This window comes from Anomaloglossus baeobatrachus, chromosome 1 (assembly GCF_048569485.1).
Source record: "Anomaloglossus baeobatrachus isolate aAnoBae1 chromosome 1, aAnoBae1.hap1, whole genome shotgun sequence".
NCBI lineage: Eukaryota > Metazoa > Chordata > Amphibia > Anura > Aromobatidae > Anomaloglossus > Anomaloglossus baeobatrachus.
Window position 1 is genome coordinate 203846260 of NC_134353.1, and position 19444 is coordinate 203865703.

The window sequence follows — 19444 nt, forward strand, 5'->3', positions numbered from 1 at the left end:
GAGCAAATAAGGGGATAGATAGAGCAGATAGAGACAGGGAAACGGTAGGGGTCAATGAAGGATTAGGGGGGGATGGGACATACAAGGAACGTAGGGAGGCTAGGAGTAATAAAGGTGTTAATAGGATTAAATGTCTACTGGCAAATGCAAGAAGTCTTGCAAACAAAATGAATGAATTGGAGACTCTTATGTCAACCATGGATTATGATGTGGTCGGCATTACGGAAACCTGGCTGGATGAAAGCCATGACTGGGTGACAAACATACAGGGTTATAGTACATTTAGGAAGGACAGGAAAGGCCAAAAAGGTGGTGGGGTGTGTATATTTATTAAATCTAACCTAAAACCTGTGTTGTATGATGACATTGAGGGGAACAGCAACAATGTAGAGTCAGTATGGGTAAATGTACATGGAGAGGGGAATAATGGAAAAATGCTAATTGGAGTTTGCTATAAGCCTCCTAACATACCTGAACAAATAGAAGGTGAAATGCTGGAACAAATTGAAAAGGCAGCTAATAATAATAATCGGGTTCTTATTATGGGGGATTTCAACTATCCAGACATTCAGTGGGACATAGAATCTTCTGGTTCTGCTAAAAGCTGTAAGTTCTTATCTACCATTCAAGACCATTTCCTCTCTCAGATGGTAGGTGAACCGACCAGGGGAGATAATTTGCTAGATCTGGTCCTGTCAAATAGACCGGATACAATTTCAGATCTACAGGTCCGGGAGCACTTGGGCACCAGCGATCATAATATGGTAAGCTTCGACGTAATATTCAATAGAACATTTCAAAGGGGGAATGCTAAAACCTGGAATTTTAGGAAAGCTGATTTCAACAAATTAAGGGAAGAGCTTAAATGTGTAGATTGGGACAGAGTCATGGTAACTGGGGATACCGAACATAAATGGGGTAAGTTTAAGGATATACTACTAGAGTCCTGTAAAAAACGTATACCCTCTGGTAATAAAATGTCCAGGAATAAAACGAAACCACTATGGATAAATAAGACTGTACAAAGTATAATAAAACAAAAACAAAGGGCGTTTAAAATCTTAAAGGCTGAGAATACAGAAATAGCATTGCAGGAGTATAAAGATATCAATAGGCAATGCAAAAAAGAAATCAAACAAGCAAAACTAGCTACTGAAACAAAAATCGCCAATGACATTAAAATAAATCCCAAAATCTTTTATAAATACATTAATGCCAAAAGGAAAACAAAGGATAGTATCGGACCCTTAAAATATAATAACAAGTTAGTTATAGAGGACAAACAAAAGACTGAGATATTAAATAGGCATTTCTCATCTGTATTCACCAAGGAACTGACTGTACCAGGGATCATTCAACAAGTGAAAAATCAAAGTCCACCACCCGATATAATTAATTTAACACAAGATGAAGTACGCCTACGTCTGAGTAAATTAAACATTGACAAATCCCCAGGGCCAGATGGCATTCATCCACGAATATTGAGGGAATTGAGCTCCGTAATCGGCAGACCGCTGTATCTCATCTTTTTAGACTCACTTGTAACGGGGTTGGTGCCTCAGGATTGGAGGATTGCTGATGTGGTACCGATATTTAAGAAAGGTAAGAGGGTAGATCCAGGCAACTACCGTCCAGTAAGCCTGACATCAGTAGTATGCAAAGTTTTTGAGGGCATTTTAAGGGATGACATGCAAAAATATATTGCAGAAAATAATATGATAACTGACAAACAGCATGGATTCATGAAAGATAAGTCGTGTCTAACCAACCTGTTGGGGTTCTATGAGGGGGTAAGTTCAAACCTGGATATTGGTAATGCAGCTGATGTGATTTATTTGGACTTTGCAAAGGCATTTGATACTGTACCACATAATAGCCTTATACTAAAGCTCCAGAAGCAAGGACTAGGGGACACAATATGCAACTGGGTAAGGAATTGGCTAAGAGATAGGAAACAAAGAGTAGTCATAAATGGTACATTCTCTAAATGGGCTATAGTCAGCAGTGGGGTGCCGCAGGGATCTGTGCTTGGACCGATTCTTTTTACTCTCTTTATTAATGACCTTGTGGATGGGATTGATGGTACAGTGTCAGTCTTTGCCGATGACACCAAACTATGTAGGATATTAAAAACTGACCTGGATAGTACAATATTACAAAAAGATCTGGATAAGATGTCAGAATGGGCAGATACTTTGCAAATGAGATTTAATGTTGATAAATGTAAAGTAATGCACCTAGGACGGAGTAATCCTATAGCTGCGTATACATTAAATGGAAGTAAACTCGGGACTACAGAACAGGAGAAGGACTTGGGTATTCTCATTACAAATAAGCTGAGCAGCAGCACTCAATGTCAAGCAGCAGCTGCTAAAGCAAACAAGATTTTAGGGTGTATAAAAAGAGATTAGATCCCGTGATCCCAACGTATTGTTACCCCTCTATAAATCACTTGTAAGACCACATCTGGAATACGGGATCCAGTTTTGGGCTCCACATTTTAAAAAGGACATGCAGAAGTTAGAGTCAGTTCAAAGGCGGGCAACGAGACTATTACAAGGAATGGAAGGCCTCCCATATGATGACAGGTTGAAAAAGTTAGATATGTTTAGCTTAGAAAAAAGACGTCTCAGAGGAAATCTCATTTATATGTATAAATACATGTGTGGTCAATATAAAGGACTGGCACATGACTTATTTCTTCCAAAGACAGTACTAAGGACCAGGGGGCACTCACTGCGAGTGGAAGAAAAGCGATTCCGACACCTAAATAGGAAAGGGTTCTTTACAGTTAGAGCGGTCAGACTGTGGAATACACTACCACAAGAGGTTGTAATGGCAGATACTATAACAGCTTTTAAAAAAGGGCTGGATGATTTCCTAAGTACACGAAACATTGTTGGTTATAAATGACTTAGCGACTAAATGTAGAACTGGTGGAGGGAGGTTGAACCAGATGGACCTAGGTCTTTTTTCAACCTAAGTAACTATGTGTGTATATATATTTTATATATATATATATATATATATATATATATATATATATATATATATATATATATATATATATATATATATATATATATATATATATATATATATATATATTATATATATATCATATGGTGCAGAAAATTCATCACTATTTCTGCATCTCTGGGTAGAAAAAAGCAGTGTGAAACACTTGCGTTTTTGGTGCATTTATGGTGCAGATTTTTCCCATTCATTAATATAGGTAAAATCTGCTGAAACAATACGCATACTGTGGATTTACATCTGCACCAAATCTTCAAGGAGAAAATAAGGAACGTGTGCATGAGACTTCAGGATTCTCATTCACTTTGCTGGCATCAGAAAACCCCTCAGGTTTTAGGACAAATTTGTACTAAAAAAAAATACTCAACGTGTGCACACAGTCTAAGATTTTCCCTACCAGGGCAATGTGCACACATTGAGAAAAAGGGAGAAAATGGGAGTATAGGGGTATTTTTTTTTGTTATTCAGGTTTGGTTTGTGTTTATCAAATAACACCTGAAACATTGTGAAAAATGCAGCATTTTACAATTATGGGCACCCCCAGTAGTGTATAATATGCATAAAAGTGTTGGTGGCTGAATGCTGACCTGAGCAAAGCCTGAAATGCACAAGACCTTCTGAATATAAAAGCCCAAGATGTGGAGTCCTAAACCTCCCCTCGGCTCATTCACACGCGCACGTCAGTATTTCTGTGTGTTGGTGCGTCTGTACTTTTTATCCTATAGTGTTCCGTGTGTCTGTTTTTTACCATCCATGTGTCATACATTTTTCTCATACATTTGGAGTTGAGAAGAGGCAGAAGGTGACTTGACATATGCCTCCTACCAACAGCTCCCTGAAGAGTGCACACACGGGTGGCATCACTTGAATGGGTGACTGTTCAGTCTGCAGTTTAGATGACTGTAGGACGTCTCATTTTATCCTGTAAGCAATCAGTCCACGAAAAAACAACTGGATATGCAAATACTAAAACTAATACGGCAGTCTCGTGCTGTCAATATTTTCCAGCAATGTCTGAACACCTAAATAAGGCCAGGTTCACATTTCCGTTGTTTTGTATCAGTCACATGCGTTGCTTGACGCATGTGACTGATGCGTTGTACAACGGATGACAAAGAACAGAATTCATTGTCGGACATTGTGTGCGGGGGGGCGGAGTGTGAGGTGGGTGGAGCCGAGCGGGGCCGTGGCGCTGAGGACGTCAGTGCCGCGGTCTACATGGCTGGGGACAGGCGTTTGTGTGTGTGTGTGTGTGTGTGTATACATGCAGAGTGCGGGAGGGGGCGGAGCCGAGCGGGGAAGTATCGGGCTCCCTGCACACGTAGCCAGGTTAAATATTGGGTAAAAACTAAGCAAAGGACTTTGCTTGGTTACCCGATATTTACACTGGTTACCAGCGTACACCACTCAGCGCTGGCTCCCTGTATGCGTAACCAGTGTAAATATTGGGTAACTAACCAAAGCGCATTGCTTAGTAACCCGATGTGTATCCCGGTTACGTGTGCAGGGAGCCAGAGAGAGCATGCGCAGTGAAATACTACGGATTGCGCTGCTCAAAAAACGTTACAGGCTGCGTTCCTTCCGCCCCACGGTCATTCTACGACTGATCAGTCGGGCGGAGGGTGCAACGCAGCATCATCAGTCACAGTCTGCCGCTCATACAAGTCTATGAGAACAACGGAATCCACTAAACGTATTCCGTTGTTTACCAGAGCAGCGGATTGTGACTGATACAATTTAACGGAAGTGTGAACCTAGCCTTACCCTGTAAGCAATCAGTCCAAGAAAAAAAAAAACTGGACATGTAAATACTAAAACTAATACGGCAGTCTTGTGCTGTCAATATTTTCCAGCAATGTCTGAACACCTAAATAAGAAATGAAAATTCTAATGTTTTACTGTGTTTCTTCTGTAACCAAGGCCAGGCAGGCAGACAGGCTGGAATAGAAAGCAAACCCAACCCACATATTCCCTTCCTGTTGCACCTGTCAATCAAATAGCAGTGCATTGCGGGAACTTTACTTGCACATATTTCTAAAATAAAACATCCAATCTCTGAACTGAAGCTATGCTTACATTCAGCATCCTAGCACCACTATAGCACTGCCTTTACTTTATATATGAAGTGCTCTTTAAGCCTCTGCTTTAAGAATAAAAGAAAAACACCATAAATGAAGGATTGTGGATATAGAAACCAAGTAGCCTGAAGGGCAAGCAGTTCTCACCACCACTGACTGGAATGACAAATGGTGACACTGCGCCCGCAGCCTGCTGGTGAGGAATTACCCCGCCATACAATCCCTTCCCGAGAGCTTATTGCCTGATGAAGGCAGCTAATAATGTCTATGTTATATCTATCTTAATAACAGACCTCGGGGTCAGAAACATCGTCAGGATCAGGTAATGTGGCATCATTAGGTGTGGTGTCACTTGTGGTGTCAGACATATCTGAAAGTAAAATAAACAGAATCAGCATGCATTGTGTGAACCCGCACCATATAACAGTACCGCCTGATGGGGCTAACGATTAGCGCAAGAAGCCTAAAGAATCCCCAGCTATTTACTGACATTTCTAACATCAATTGTGGCACAATTTAACCGTTTGACTCCTATAACCTATACATATTGCACATTTAAAGGTTTATGTAATCTACGAATACTAAAATGGGAAGAAATGTTAGTACGTCAACAGTCAAACATCACCTGAAGCAGCCTAGTGATCATGCCTGGGGGTTTATTTGGGCAGAAAGGAAGCACATGTTGACCGTTTGTGGCTACAAGTATGGACCCAGTATGGTAGGTTTTGTGTTCTGCCCTAAAAGCTATGCCTACAGGAGACAATATTGTAATGTATAGTAAAAAAACATGTCTGTGCCTCCACATAATCCAAGCTAATCCTTAAAGTGAACCTGTGATGTGGAAAAACGCTATAAACCTACAGATATGGGGTTAATCTTCAGGTTAATAGCATTCTAAATCTGCCCAGCGCCTGCACAATAAAAAACCCGCTGCCAGGAGAAAAAACTTTATTCCTCCCAGCAGGATTCAGATTTCGGTTTAGGAGGGCGGCGCTGATGCGGGTTCAGTCATTGCTCTGTGTATATAGAATGATGGCTGTAACGCCCCACCCCCCGCAGTGACTGACAGCTGGTTCTAATGTAGAGCAGCTGTCAGTCAGCGCGAGGGGGAGATGGGGGGTTCGGTTATGTCAGCTACCCTCCATACACAGGGCGGTGACTGAACCTGTGCCGTCGCCACTCCCATGACAAGCTACAACGTTGCCTGGAAGATTTAAGTTTTTTCCCTCCCGACAGCAGGGTTTAATGTGCACGCGTCGGGCAGGTTTATTAACCTGCAGATTAACCCCCCATCTGTAGGTTAATTGTATTTTTCCACATCACAGATTGACTTTAATATAACATGATGTCTCACTCTGATACCAGTTACTTTTCACTATTATCCTATTAAAGGTTTATTTCCAAACTAACAAGTTAGGGGATAACTTACTGACCGCTGGGGTGAAACCGCTGGTAACACCGCCAACCCCTGTGATGCAGAAAACCTGCTCTGCAGCCCTGCCTTGTCCTCCGCTTCATAAATTGTCTATAGGACTGCAGAAAATAGGTGAGGCAATTGCACTGTGTATCACCTGTTTCCATCAGTCAATAGACCGTTTGGAGCAGAAGCCAAGGATGCGTACCACAGCTCCATTCAAGAGACCCGCAAATCATCACCCTTGGAATCACTGTTAGACACCGCTAATTGAACTGTAAAGTGCTGCAGAATATGTTGGCGCTATAGAAAAATGATAATCTTATGTGGAAAGGGCTCTAGAGATTAATATATGAGACCAAACGTTATGTGCGTCTGTCATACAAAATAATAAATTTACTGCACAAAAGTATTGGCACCCCTGCAATTCTGTCAGAGAATACTCAGTTTCTTCTTGAAAATGATTGCAATCACAAATTCTTTGGTATTATTATCTTCATTTACTTTGTCTTCAATGAAAAAAAATTAAAAAAAAATGTCAAAGCCAAATTGGATATAATTCTACACCAAAAATAAAAAGGGGGTAGACAAAAGTATTGGCACTGTTTGAAAAATCATGTGATGCTTGTCTAATTTGTGTAATTAACAGCACCTGTAACTTACCTGTGGCACCTAACAGGTGTTGGCAATAACTAAATCACACTTGCAGCCAGTTGACATGGATTAAAGTTGACTCAACCTCTGTCCTGTGTCCTTGTGTGTACCACATTGAGCATGGAGAAAAGAAAGAAGACCAAAGAACTGTCTGAGGACTTCAGAATCCAAATTGTGAGGAAGCATGAGCAATCTCAAGGCTACAAGTCCATCTCCAAAGACCTGAAAGTTCCTGTGTCTACGGTGCGCAGTGTCATCAAGAGGTTTAAAGCGCATGGCACTGTGGCTAACCTCCCTAGATGTGGAAGGAAAAGAAAAATTGACGAGAGATTACAACGCAAGATTGTGCGGATGGTGGATATAGAACCTCGACTAACATCCAAACAAGTTCAAGCTGCCCTGCAGTCCGAGGGTACAACAGTGTCAACCCATACTATCCGTCGGCGTCTGAATGAAAAGGGACTGTAAATAGGATACCCAGGAAGAAAAGCCAGGCTGGAGTTTGCCAAAACTTACCCGAGAAAGCCTAAAACGTTTTGGAAGAATGTTCTCTGGTCAGATGAGACAAAAGTAGAGCTTTTTGGGAAAAGCCATCAACAGAGTTTACAGGGGAAAAAAAAAAATGGCATTCAAAGAAAAGAACACGGTCCCTCCAGTCAAACATGGCGGAGGTTCCCTGATGTTTTGGGGTTGCTTTGCTGCCTCTGGCACTGGACTGCTTGACCGTGTGCATGGCATTATGAAGTCTGAAGACTACCAACACATTTTGCAGCATAATGTAGGGCCCAGTGTGAGAAAGATGGGTCTCCCTCAGAGGTCATGGGTCTTCCAGCAGGACAATGACCCAAAACACACTTCAAAAAGCACTAGAAAATGGTTTGAGAGAAAGCACTGGAGACTACTAAAGTGGCCAGCAAGGAGTCCAGACCTGAATCCCATAGAACACCTGTGGAGAGATCTCAAAATGGCAGTTTGGAGAAGGCCCCCTTCAAATCTCAGGGACCTGGAGCAGTTTTCCAAAGAAGAATGGTCTAAAATTCCAGCAGAGCATTGTAAGAAACTCATTGGTTACCGGAAGCGGATGTTCGCAGTTATTTTGGCTAAAGGTTGTGCAACCAAGTATTAGGCTAAGGGTGCCAATACTTTTGTCTGGCCCATTTTTGGAGTTGTGTGTGAAATGATCAACGATTTGATTTTTGTTTCATTCTCGTGTTTTTTCATTGCAAGGAAAATAAAATGAAGATAATAATACCAAAGAATTTGTGATTGCAATCATTTTCAAGAAGAAACTGAGTATTATCTGACAGAATTGCAGGGGTGCCAATACTTTTGGCCAGCACTGTAGATTGTGATGCAAAAAATTTGTCAAATTTATTGAGGCGACTGTGAAGTCATTCGACGTTTCGACCCCGCCTGGGTCTTCGTCAAGAGTCGCTTAAAGATGGGTGCCTGGGATATGGAAATTTGAGTGGATTAATAGCGTTGGTAGAGAATACCTTGAGGATAAAGGTCCTGGGTTTAGCCAGCGCAGCAGTGCTGTGGATGGTGATATGGTGTATCCTGCTGCGGTGGCTAAACCCAGGACCTTTATCCTCAAGGTATTCTCTACCAACGCTATTAATCCACTCAAATTTCCATATCCCAGGCACCCATCTTTAAGCGACTCTTGATTAAGACCCAGGCGAGGTCGAAACGTCGAATGACTTCACAATCGCCTCAATAAATTTGAAAAAATTTTTGCATCATAATCCGAGTACGGTGAATTTATTATCTTGGATTGGACCCATTTTTCACTTGCACCACCACCCACTTGTCGGAGTGCAGACCAATTTTTTTTTGATCTATAGATCTCTATACAGATGTCTTGACAAGTTGGCACTTAGTTGCCGCTGTGCACTCAGATTAGGCGTGTGCACACGTTGCATTATCACGTGTTTTGATGTGTTTTGAGTGCAGATTTGTACCAAAACCTGAAAAAAAATCCTGTCGCTACGGTAGCAAAGTCAATGAGAGTCTTGAAGTGTCATGCGCACGTTGCTTATTTGTGACTTGCTGCAGACTATTTTCTGCACCAAATCTGCAGCTTGTCAAATCTTTCAGGTTTTTTGTTTTTTTTCACTCATTGACTTCACTTAAGTCAATCAAAAATGCTATAAAAAGACTAATGATTGAAGATTTGTTGTGCATTTGTAGTGTTTTTGCATGCATTTTTAGACAGCAGTGAATGCTATACAGAATCTATTTAGCCTAAAGCTGGGTTCACACATAGCGACAACGACATCGCTGTTACGTCACCATTTTCTGTGACGTAACAGCGACCTTGTAAGTCGCTGTTATCATCGCTGCTTAAATGTCAAACACAACGACGCAGCAGCGATCATAACGTCGCTACATGTGCAGAGAGCAGGGAGCCGCACACACTGCTTAGCGCTGGCTCCTTGCTCTCCTAGCTACAGTACACATAGGGTTAATTACCCGATGTGTACTGCAGCTACATGTGCAGAGAGCAGGAGCCGGCACTAGCAGCAAGAGCGGCGGAGGCTGGTAACGAAGGTAAATATCGGGTAACCAGGGAAAGGGCTTCCCTTGGTTACCCGATTTTTACCTTGGTTACAGCTTTCCGCAGCTGCCAGACGCCGGCTCCTGCTCTCTGCTCGCTTCATTTCGTCGCTCTCTCGCTGTCACACACAGCGATGTGTGCGTCATAGTGGGAGAGCGACGACGAAAAAATGAAGCAGGACATTCAGCAACGAGCAACAACCTCACAGCAGGGGCCAGCTCGTTGCTGGATGTCACACACAGCGACAGCGACAGGACGTCGCTGCAACGTCACAGAAAATGGTGACGTAGCAGCGACGTCGTTGTCGTCGTCGCTGTGTGTGACACCACCTTAAGTGTAAAATACCCCGCTGGGTGTCCCTAGGGCACATTCATATGGTAACTATACGCCTGCATTGGTTTCAGGTGCATTAAGCATATGCTAATGTGTGTGGTTGTTTGATTTTGCACCTTGATCTGCTCTCATTTGTTTGCACCGGCTTAGTTCTCTCTTTGTAAGACTCCCATACTGTCACAACTTGAAGTGGAGGCAACACTGTCACACACACACACTTATCTATTTGCCCTATGCATCAAACTACCATCCATTATTTAAAATGTTATTTATATTCTATACCTGTGTATACCTTCCCATCTTATTTACAACCAATGTTGTGGTTTGATTCAGACAATGTTTTTATATTGTGCCTTGGGTCTATTTTTTGCATCCTACACATTTCCTTATTTTCTCTTTTTAAATGGTTTTAATATGCATTTGAATTGATGTACCAATAAGGGATTCTTACATTAACCACTGGAGAAGAGAGCGACAGAGCACATTGGACAGCTTTTTAGGATAGACTGAATGAATGAATGAATGAATGAATATGATGTAGGGTCCTTCCTATTGTGAGAGGATATCAGGTTGGGAAGGTCCATGGTTGTTGGGCCCTTCCCAACTTTAAAAAAATACATTGGATTCTCTAAACTACATCAGGGAGAAAAAAAAATAAATAAAAAAATCAGTGAGTGTTTATTTAAATAAAGTGTGTGTGTGTGTGTGTGTGTGTGTGTGTGTGTGTGTGTGTGTGTGTGTGTGTGTGTGTGTGTGTGTGTGTGTGTGTGTGTGTGTGTGAGTTTTCTTCTACTGACTGGGTTAGTAATGAGCATGTCTTGTAGACACCTCTCTATTACTAATACCAAGGCTTGATGCCAGCTGGCACTACACAGATGACATGAACCCCAGCTACTATTAGTTGGAAACCCAATCGGAAAGAGCTGAGGCGAAGCGCCAGAATTGGCGCATCTAAAGTGATGCACCACGTCTGGGGTGGCTGCGGGCTCGTATTTTTAGACTGGGAATGGCCCAATTATTATTGCCTCTCCCAGCCTGATAATATCAGCTCGCAACTGTCTGCTTTACCTTTGCTGGCTATTAATAACCAAGGTAACAAACATTGTTTTTCTTTTTTCTTTTATTTAATCATAAAAAGCTATCCAATAAGCTACACAGGGTACAATTTTATGTCTGTCAATATCTCTATATAGGTCTGTCGATATCTATTCAATTACATGTTATACATCTCTGTAGCATTCATTACTGTCCAAAAATGCTAAAAAAAAAATAATAAAATAAAATTTGCAGTGAAAAAACTGCAAACATGCGCTTTTTTGCCACTGCGTTTTCCTTGCTAACAGGCAGAAATGGTGCAAAAATGTCTGCATCCAAATACTCAACGTGTGTACATACCCTAAAGCTGAAGTTATGTAAACTGATCCTCTAAGATATAAATGGCAGAGAAAAAAACTGCCTAAAATTCCATTTTCCAGTGCGCACAGGGCCTTAAAGGGAATCTGTCATGAGGTTTTTGCCTCCTAATCTAAGAGGAGCATAATGTAGGACCAGAAATCCTGATTTCTTTGATGTGTCACTTACTGGGCTGCTTAATGGAGTTTTGATGACGTCATTGATTAATGTGGTAGATCATTAGAGAACTACTTGGCGTGCTGCCAGGTGGTGCAGCATGTTCATAAGGTCTGTATAACCCCGCCCCATAACTGATTGACAGCTTTCTGTGTAAACTGTCCATGGGCAGAAAGCTGTCAATCAGTGGTGTGGGCGGCTCTAGATTCAAATAACTGCTTGATCTGCAGCAGAACATTGATTTTATCAAAATGACAGCAAACACCTCAGTAAGTGACATCACTGGAATCAGGGTCTCTACCCCTACATGATGCTGCTCTCAGATGGAGTAGTAAAAAGCTCTTGACAGATTCCCTTTAAAATGATTCAATTATATGCTCAGTCGCACCCTTCATTGACCACCACTTTGTCTTTATAGTGAACAACAGCATGTGAGGTCTTGCACATAGTTTACGTCTATAGAGCCCAGGCCAAAAGAATAGGGTCGCAAACAAATAATATAAATTGCTACCGAACTATGAAATATTGGAGTGTAAGAATATCACCTGACACCAATCACTTACTAATTTGGGGGGCAGAGGACATTGGAACGAATACATTTCAGATATGTCAAGGTTGGTGACAAACAGGCAAATAAGATGTCATGTTTTGTAAAGACAACTAAAAAAGCAAAAAAGGTGGCGAAAAAAACAAGTTCCCCTAAACAGCATAAAATGGTTACATTGGAGAAAGCCAAAGCAAGAAGAGAGTCCTTGCACTGGAAAGGGAGTATATAAGATGAGACAAGTCAGCGCATGGTGGCCCAATCAGTAAGGCTATGTGCGCACGTTGCGTAAATTCATGCAGTTACGCTGCGCTTTGCAGCGCAGCGTAACTGCATGCGTCCTGCGTCCCCTGCACAGTCTATAGAGATTGTGCAGGGGCCGTGCGCACGTGGCGTTTAAGAGCGCAGCGCTTCGGCTACTGCCGAAGCGCTGCGCAAAAAGAAGTGACATGTCACTTCTTCCGTGCGCTTTGCCGGCAGCTCCTGCTCTGTCTATGGGAGGAGCTGCAGGCAGAGCGCATGGAATCGGCTTTTTTTTTTTTTTTCACTACGGACATTTCTGCAGCGATTTAAAGAGCACATGTGCTCTTCAGATCGCTGCAGAAATTTCTGCAGTGAAGTACGCAACGTGCGCACATAGCCTTATAGCTTCTAGGTGATTATTCTGCGCCAGCGCCTGCAGCAATGTCCGAGTGACAGGTCAATTACAGAGGAGGTCATTAGCTGCAGTGGACAGATACATAAGGATGCAGGTCTGCACCTCCAGAATTGAAGATCCCTTATTCATTGTGATTGTCTCACAGAGCGAGGCCAGAGGGGATGGGAGGTGTTCGATTTACTACAGAAGTGAGCAACAACAGAGATACAATCCAACCATCGCTGGAAGAAAGGCAGACTTATCACACATAGGACGGTAGAGAAAGCACAAATCTGTACTGACTGCAGGAAAGAACCGGCCATTGTTCTACAAATGGCAAAAGAAGGAAACCATTCCAATAACATAATCCATACACACAAATTAACCCTAAATATACTAGATCAAAAAAAGTGCCATGCCTGAAGAAATAAAAAGTGGAGACTGTTATATTGGAAACTCTCCCCCATATTTTGGATTGAATTTCACTAGTCTTCTCAGGGGACTTGAATAGAGTTGAGCGGATTGCCAATAATCCGGGTCCAGTGGATCAGTGGAGAGAGAGAAAGAAAGCGAGCGGAAAAAGCGAGCGGAAAAAAAAAGAGCGGAAAAAAAAAAGCGGAAAAAAAAAAGAGCGGAAAAAAAAAAGCGTAAAAAAAAAAGCGGAAAAAAAAGAGCGGAAAAAAAAAAGAGCGGAAAAAAAAGCGAAAAAAAGAGCAAAAGAGAAAAAGAGAAAGAGAGAAAGAGAAAGAGAAAAAGAGAGAGAAAAGAAAAAGAGAAAAGAGAAAGAAAAGAAAGAAAAAGAGAGAAAGAGAAAGAGAGAAAAAGAGAAAGAGAAAAAGAGAGAAAAAGAGAGAGAAAAAGAGAGAAAAAGAGAGAGAAAAAGAGAGAAAGAGAAAAAAAGAGAATAGAAAAAGAGCAAAAGAGAAAAAGAGAAAGAGAGAAAGAGAAAGAGAAAAAGAGAGAGAAAAAGAAAAAGAGAAAAAGAGAAAGAGAAAAAGAGAGAAAGAGAAAGAGAGAATGAGAAAGAGAAAGAGAGAAAAAGAGAAAAGAAGAAAGAGAGAGAAAAGAGAGAGAAAAAGAGAGAGAAAAAGAGAGAAAAAGAGAGAGAAAAAGAGAGAGAAAAAGAGAGAGAAAAAGAGAGAGAAAAAGAGAGAGAAAAAGAGAGAGAAAAAGAGGAGAGAAAAAGAGAGAGAAAAAGAGAGAGAAAAAGAGAGAGAAAAAGAGAGAGAAAAAGAGAGAGAAAAAAGAGAGAGAAAAAGAGAGAGAAAAAGAGAGAGAAAAAGAGAGGAAAAGAGAGAGAAAAAGAGAGAAAAAGAAGAGAAAAGAGAGAAAAAGAGAGAAAAAGAGAGAAAAAGAGAGAGAAAAAGAGAGAGAAAAAGAGAGAGAAAAAGAGAGAGAAAAAGAGAGAATAGAAAAAGAGAGAATAGAAAAAGAGAAAAAGAGAAAAAGAGAAAAAAAGAGAAAGAAAAAGAGAAAGTAAGAGAAAGAGAGAGAGAAAAAGAGAAAGAAAGAGAAAAAGATTGAAAGAGAGAAAAATCCGGATCGTGCACCCGGAATTCCGAGTCCGGGTTGGACCCGGATCTACCGCTGAAACCGCGCGGATACGGATTTTTCAAATCCCGGTCCGCTCAACACTAGACTTGAAGCCTGCATTATCCGATTACTTCTGCTGTTCACAGCGCTGTTTCAGAATCGCTCTGAACAGCAGAAATGCATGTTAAGACAGAGAGGGGTCATTAGCTGATTCTATGCTGTCATGACTACCTATTGGCACCCCATGATGGCATCACAGTAGCGCCGAAGGCGGTGGAGAATGCCACGATCCCCGCCAGCGTGTGTTAGCTCGCGCTGCTGTCAGAGTTTTACAGTGCGATCTAACTGATTAGCTGCACAGGTCTGCTGATCAGATGAGCAGACATGGGCGGGGAATAATGCAGGCACACACTGAGTCTGTATTAAAGGGCCATACACAACCAATGATGTATAGTTATGTCGTTGGTCGTGAAAGGGTTAAGAGTGAATCTGTCAAAACATTTTGGCTATGTAAGCTGAGAACACCATGATGTAGGGACAGAGACCCTGATTGCTCAGTTTACTGGATGCAGCAGTTATTAGTCAGATTTCTCTGCTGCAGTTTTAGCAGAGCTGAGATGTTGAGCTGTGTATAACCTCAGCCAAACCACAGCTTTCTTTGAACTTCCCTGCACATGCTAAGTTGTCCTGTAATGATAATCGCCTGCTGATAACACTTTGGTTGTATTTAAATTGCAGAACACAGTCAAATAGGGGCACATCCCTTAGGCTCTTCTACATTATGCTGCTCTCAGATTACAAAGGGAAAAAAAACTAAACAGATTCCCTTTAAAAAAGGAGTCTGTCAGCACAAAGCAGACTATACTATACAAACCAAGCACAGGTGCTCAGTACACCCTTGGCATTGCCAAACAGTGCACCAACTTATTATTCCATTCATCTCCATTCTCCTATGGATCTTTACCGTGAGAACTGACAATCAAAAAAGGTGGAGAGAAATGCGAAACAAGTAGGTGGGAAGGAGAATCGGCCTGTTTGCCTTACACATTCCCTGGTCACGGCCAGACTCCATTTAACCTGTTTTCAGATCATGCTAAAATAGTCCACAGGAACACGGACAGGTTACGACAAATGCTCCTAAATGGACCCTTCTGAGAGGACGTTATGGAAACTTCTACATGACTGAGAATCCTCCACTTAAAGGAGCTGTCACTTCACATTACATTAAACACGACTTAAAGACATCATTTAGGGATGGTTTCACTTTAGTTAAACATCTTGTTTTCACCGGTCTGTCAGATGGAGGACGATCCAAACAGAAAACCAGAGCTAGCCGGGGGCTGTGTATTCAGATTAAACATTACATGGGGCGAGTGGTAAATTATTATTATATATGAAAACCTTTTATCCTCCAGAATAACATTTAACAAAACTTTCCACTCATCTCCAAGGTCTCTAACTCAAATGACCATAGTGATGTGGAGATTGAGGACACTGCACAACAGCCCTATGACTATGGCTGTGTCTCACCCAAGGTACTGGAGGTTCAATGTCTAGGAGGACTGATCGTGATCACAAAAAGATATAGTTTATATATCTATCTCAGAAAAAACCTGATCAGTCACCAATAAGTTATATTTCCAAATTCCAAATCGGACACCATTATCCTGTTTATACATGGATACAATTTACTTTCCATCACTTGAATTTGTACTTTTATCCTGTATTATACTGTCTATACAGTAAACTACACAATCATGGGGAAGACTGCTGACTTAACAGATGTCCAGAAGGCAGTCACTGACACACTCCACAAGGAGGGTAAGCTACAAAAGGTCATTGCTGAAGAAGCTGGCTGTTCACAGAGTGCTGTATCCAAGCATATTAATGGAAGGTTGATTGGAAGGAAAAAGTGTGGCAGAAAAAGGTGCACAAGCAACCGGGATAACCGTAGCCTTGAAAGGATTGTTAAGAAAAGGCCATTCCAAATTTGGGGAAGATTCACAAGGAGTGGACTGCTGCTGGAGTTAAAGCTACAAGAACAAGAAGATATCCCCGGCACACTGCTATGTTTCCTTTCTATACCGAATACAAACACTATTATTTGTCTACAGCCCCTGACTATAGGCAACTTTAGATTCATTTTTCTGCATTTTCCTGCAAAGGTATTTAGTTACATGCTAAAATAAGATGCCATCCCTCTCATATCATTATCACAGTACCTACTTACATCTGATTACAATCCCTCACCCCCCTTTCCCCCCCCCCTCCCCCCCTTTTTTTTCCCCCCTCTCCCTTGTCATAGTGCTGACTAATGTGCCAAATGCACTAGTTTGATTCAGCTATACTACATACAGACCTGGTTTCCATATTGCTCTTTTTTGCAATCCATATACAGGTACATTTTTTCATTTTCGTACACTGTAGTATACTTGTCTCATGTAAAGACTTATAACATGACACTGATTATGTACAATATTGATTAGATTATTATCCTGCCTTACCTTGACGGACACGAAAACGTGCACATAAGCAGAGGCGGTAGCCCTTTCTCATATACAGGTAGTGATCTCATTCCTATTTGTTCCATTTCACTGAATAGCAACATATTCTATCACGGATATATCATATAATTATATATTTATATTCACATTTGTTATCCCCAGAATCATGATAACTATGATAAATTTCTATTACTGACTATCCTCATCTATCCTTATAACTAGGTACGTTGCATTCTTCTTCATTTAACTATTTCTATAACGTTTTTCTGACATCTTTCCTGACATCTTACCCTTTCCTTCTTGTGACATAATCACTTATGATAATCCCATATCTAGATATCCTCGCTCATACCAGCATTCTGCCCCAGGGATCTCCCACGTATTTAGATGAGCCTCATTTTTCCCATGTCACCTCGGCACTTATGCAATTACCTTCTGGTATTTCCCCCTTGTCCCACCGACTCACACCATTGATCATTTAATTTACTATTGCTTCTCCTCCCTCCCCCTTCCGTTTACTATAAACGTTAATGGTCATTGTATACAATTTATGCAGGTATCGATTTTTATTCTCCACTGATGTATTTTCTATGTTTATGGATCCTTCTAGTCAGTCTGTCCGACCAGATGAAGGCCGAGGTTAGGCCGAAACGTTTTTAGGCGGACTCTCTGCAAATTGTACTATTATTCCCTTCTTCTGAAAAATAAGAATATATATCAAGACTCTTTCTTGGACTTCATTTGGGAAACATAGCAGTGTGCCGGGGATATCTTCTTTTTCTCTGTTTTTTTCCCCCTGAGCACCTGTAACAGGTGACGCTAGGTCCTCCCACACCCCCTCAAAGCTACAAGAACCACCACACACAAAGGTATCTAGGACATAGGCTACAAATGCCGCATTCCTTGTGTTAAGCCACTCATGACCAGCAGACGCCAGAAGCGTCTTACCTCTGCCAAGGAGAAAAAGAACTGGACTGTTGCTCAGTGGTCCAAGATGTTGTTTTCAGATGAAAGTAAATTTTGCATTTCAGTTGCAAATCGCGGTCCCAGAGTCTGGAGGAAGAGTGGAGAGGCCATAATCCAAGCTGCTTTTGGGCTACTGTGAAGGTTCCACAATCAGTGATGGTTTGGGGAGCCATGTCATCTGCTGTAGGTCCACTGTGTTTTATCAAGACCAAGGTAATGTTAGCGCACTTCATACTTCCCTCTGTCAACAAGCTTTTTAGAGATGGAAATTTCATTTTCCAGCACGACTTGGCACCTGTCCACACTGCCAGAAATACCAATACCTGGTTTAATAGCCACAGTATCACTGTGCTTGATTGGCCAGCAAACTCGCCTGACCTAAACCCCATAGAGAATCTGTGGGGTAATGTCATGAGGAGGATGAGACACACATGACCCAAAAATGCAGACAAGCTGAAGGCTGCTATCAAAAGCTACCTGGGCTTTCATAACACCTCAGCAGTGCCACAGGCTGATCACCTCCATGCCACACCGCACTGATGCAGTAATTCATGCAAAAGGAGCCCCAACCAAGTATTGAGACATTTACTCTACAGACTTTTCAGTAGGCCAACATTTCTGAGTTTAAAATCATTTTTTCAATTAGTCTTATATAATATTCTAATTTTCTGATAAAATGGCTTTTGTGTTTGCATTGGCTGTAAGCCATAATCAACATTAAGAGAAATACACTTGAAATAGATCACTCTGTGTGTAATGACTATATAATATATATGTTTCCCTTTTTGTATTGAATAAAAAAAAAAATGACTTTTTGATGATATTCTAATAGTATATCTGCATGCATTTTTACATTATGGATCTGTTAGTGAACAGTTGGGCTCTTCTGGAAACCAGCTGTGTGCAGAATTATTAGGCAAATGAGTATTTTGATCACATGATACTTTTATACATGTTGTCCAACTCCAAGCTGTATTGGCTTGAGAGCCAACTACCAAATAAGTAAATCAGGTGATGTGCATCTCTGTAATGAGGAGGGGTGTGGTGTAATGACATTAACACCCTATAGTTCAAAATTGTGAGATCTCTTGCAGAGGGGTGCAGCAGTGTTAAAATTGCCAAACTTTTGTAGCGTGATCACCGAACAATCAAGCGTTTCATGGCAAATAGCCAACAGGGTCGCAAGAAGCGTGTTGGGCAAAAAAGGCGCAAAATAACTGCCCATGAATTGAGGAAAATCAAGCGTGAAGCTGCCAAGATGCCATTTGCCACCAGTTTGACCATATTTCAGAGCTGCAACGTTACTGGAGTATCAAATAGCACAAGGTGTGCCATACTCAGGGACATGGCCGAGGTTGGGAAGGCTGAAAAACGACCACCCTTGAACAAGAAACATAAGATAAAACGTCAAGACTGGGCCAAGAAATATCTTAAGAATGATTTTTCAAAGGTTTAAGGCTCTGTGCGCACTGGGAAATGGAATTTTCTTGAGAAAATTCCGCATCCTCTCAAAGATTACCGCACCCGCGGTAAAAAAACGCGGGAAACCGCACCCGAAAACCGCATGCGGTTTGCCGCGGCTTTACCGCGGTATTGCCGCGTGCGGGTTGGGATGT

General features: G+C 41.6%; 1 protein-coding gene across 5 annotated transcripts in view; it reads right to left on the reverse strand.

Moving 5' to 3' along the window:
• ARFIP1 (ARF interacting protein 1) overlaps positions 1–19444 on the reverse strand; it is a 189705-nt gene that overhangs the window by 138444 nt on the left and 31817 nt on the right. For 2 of the 5 annotated variants that reach the window (XM_075347794.1, XM_075347825.1), the window contains exon 2: positions 5408–5484. The exons of 2 other annotated variants lie outside the window; for them this stretch is intronic. In XM_075347794.1, the coding sequence (XP_075203909.1) occupies positions 5408–5482 (75 nt within the window). In that variant the 5' untranslated portion in view covers positions 5483–5484. Of the gene's footprint in view, positions 1–5407; positions 5485–5739; positions 5759–19444 lie in introns of those variants that run through there. One more of the 5 variants, XM_075347803.1, reaches the window with a different exon arrangement.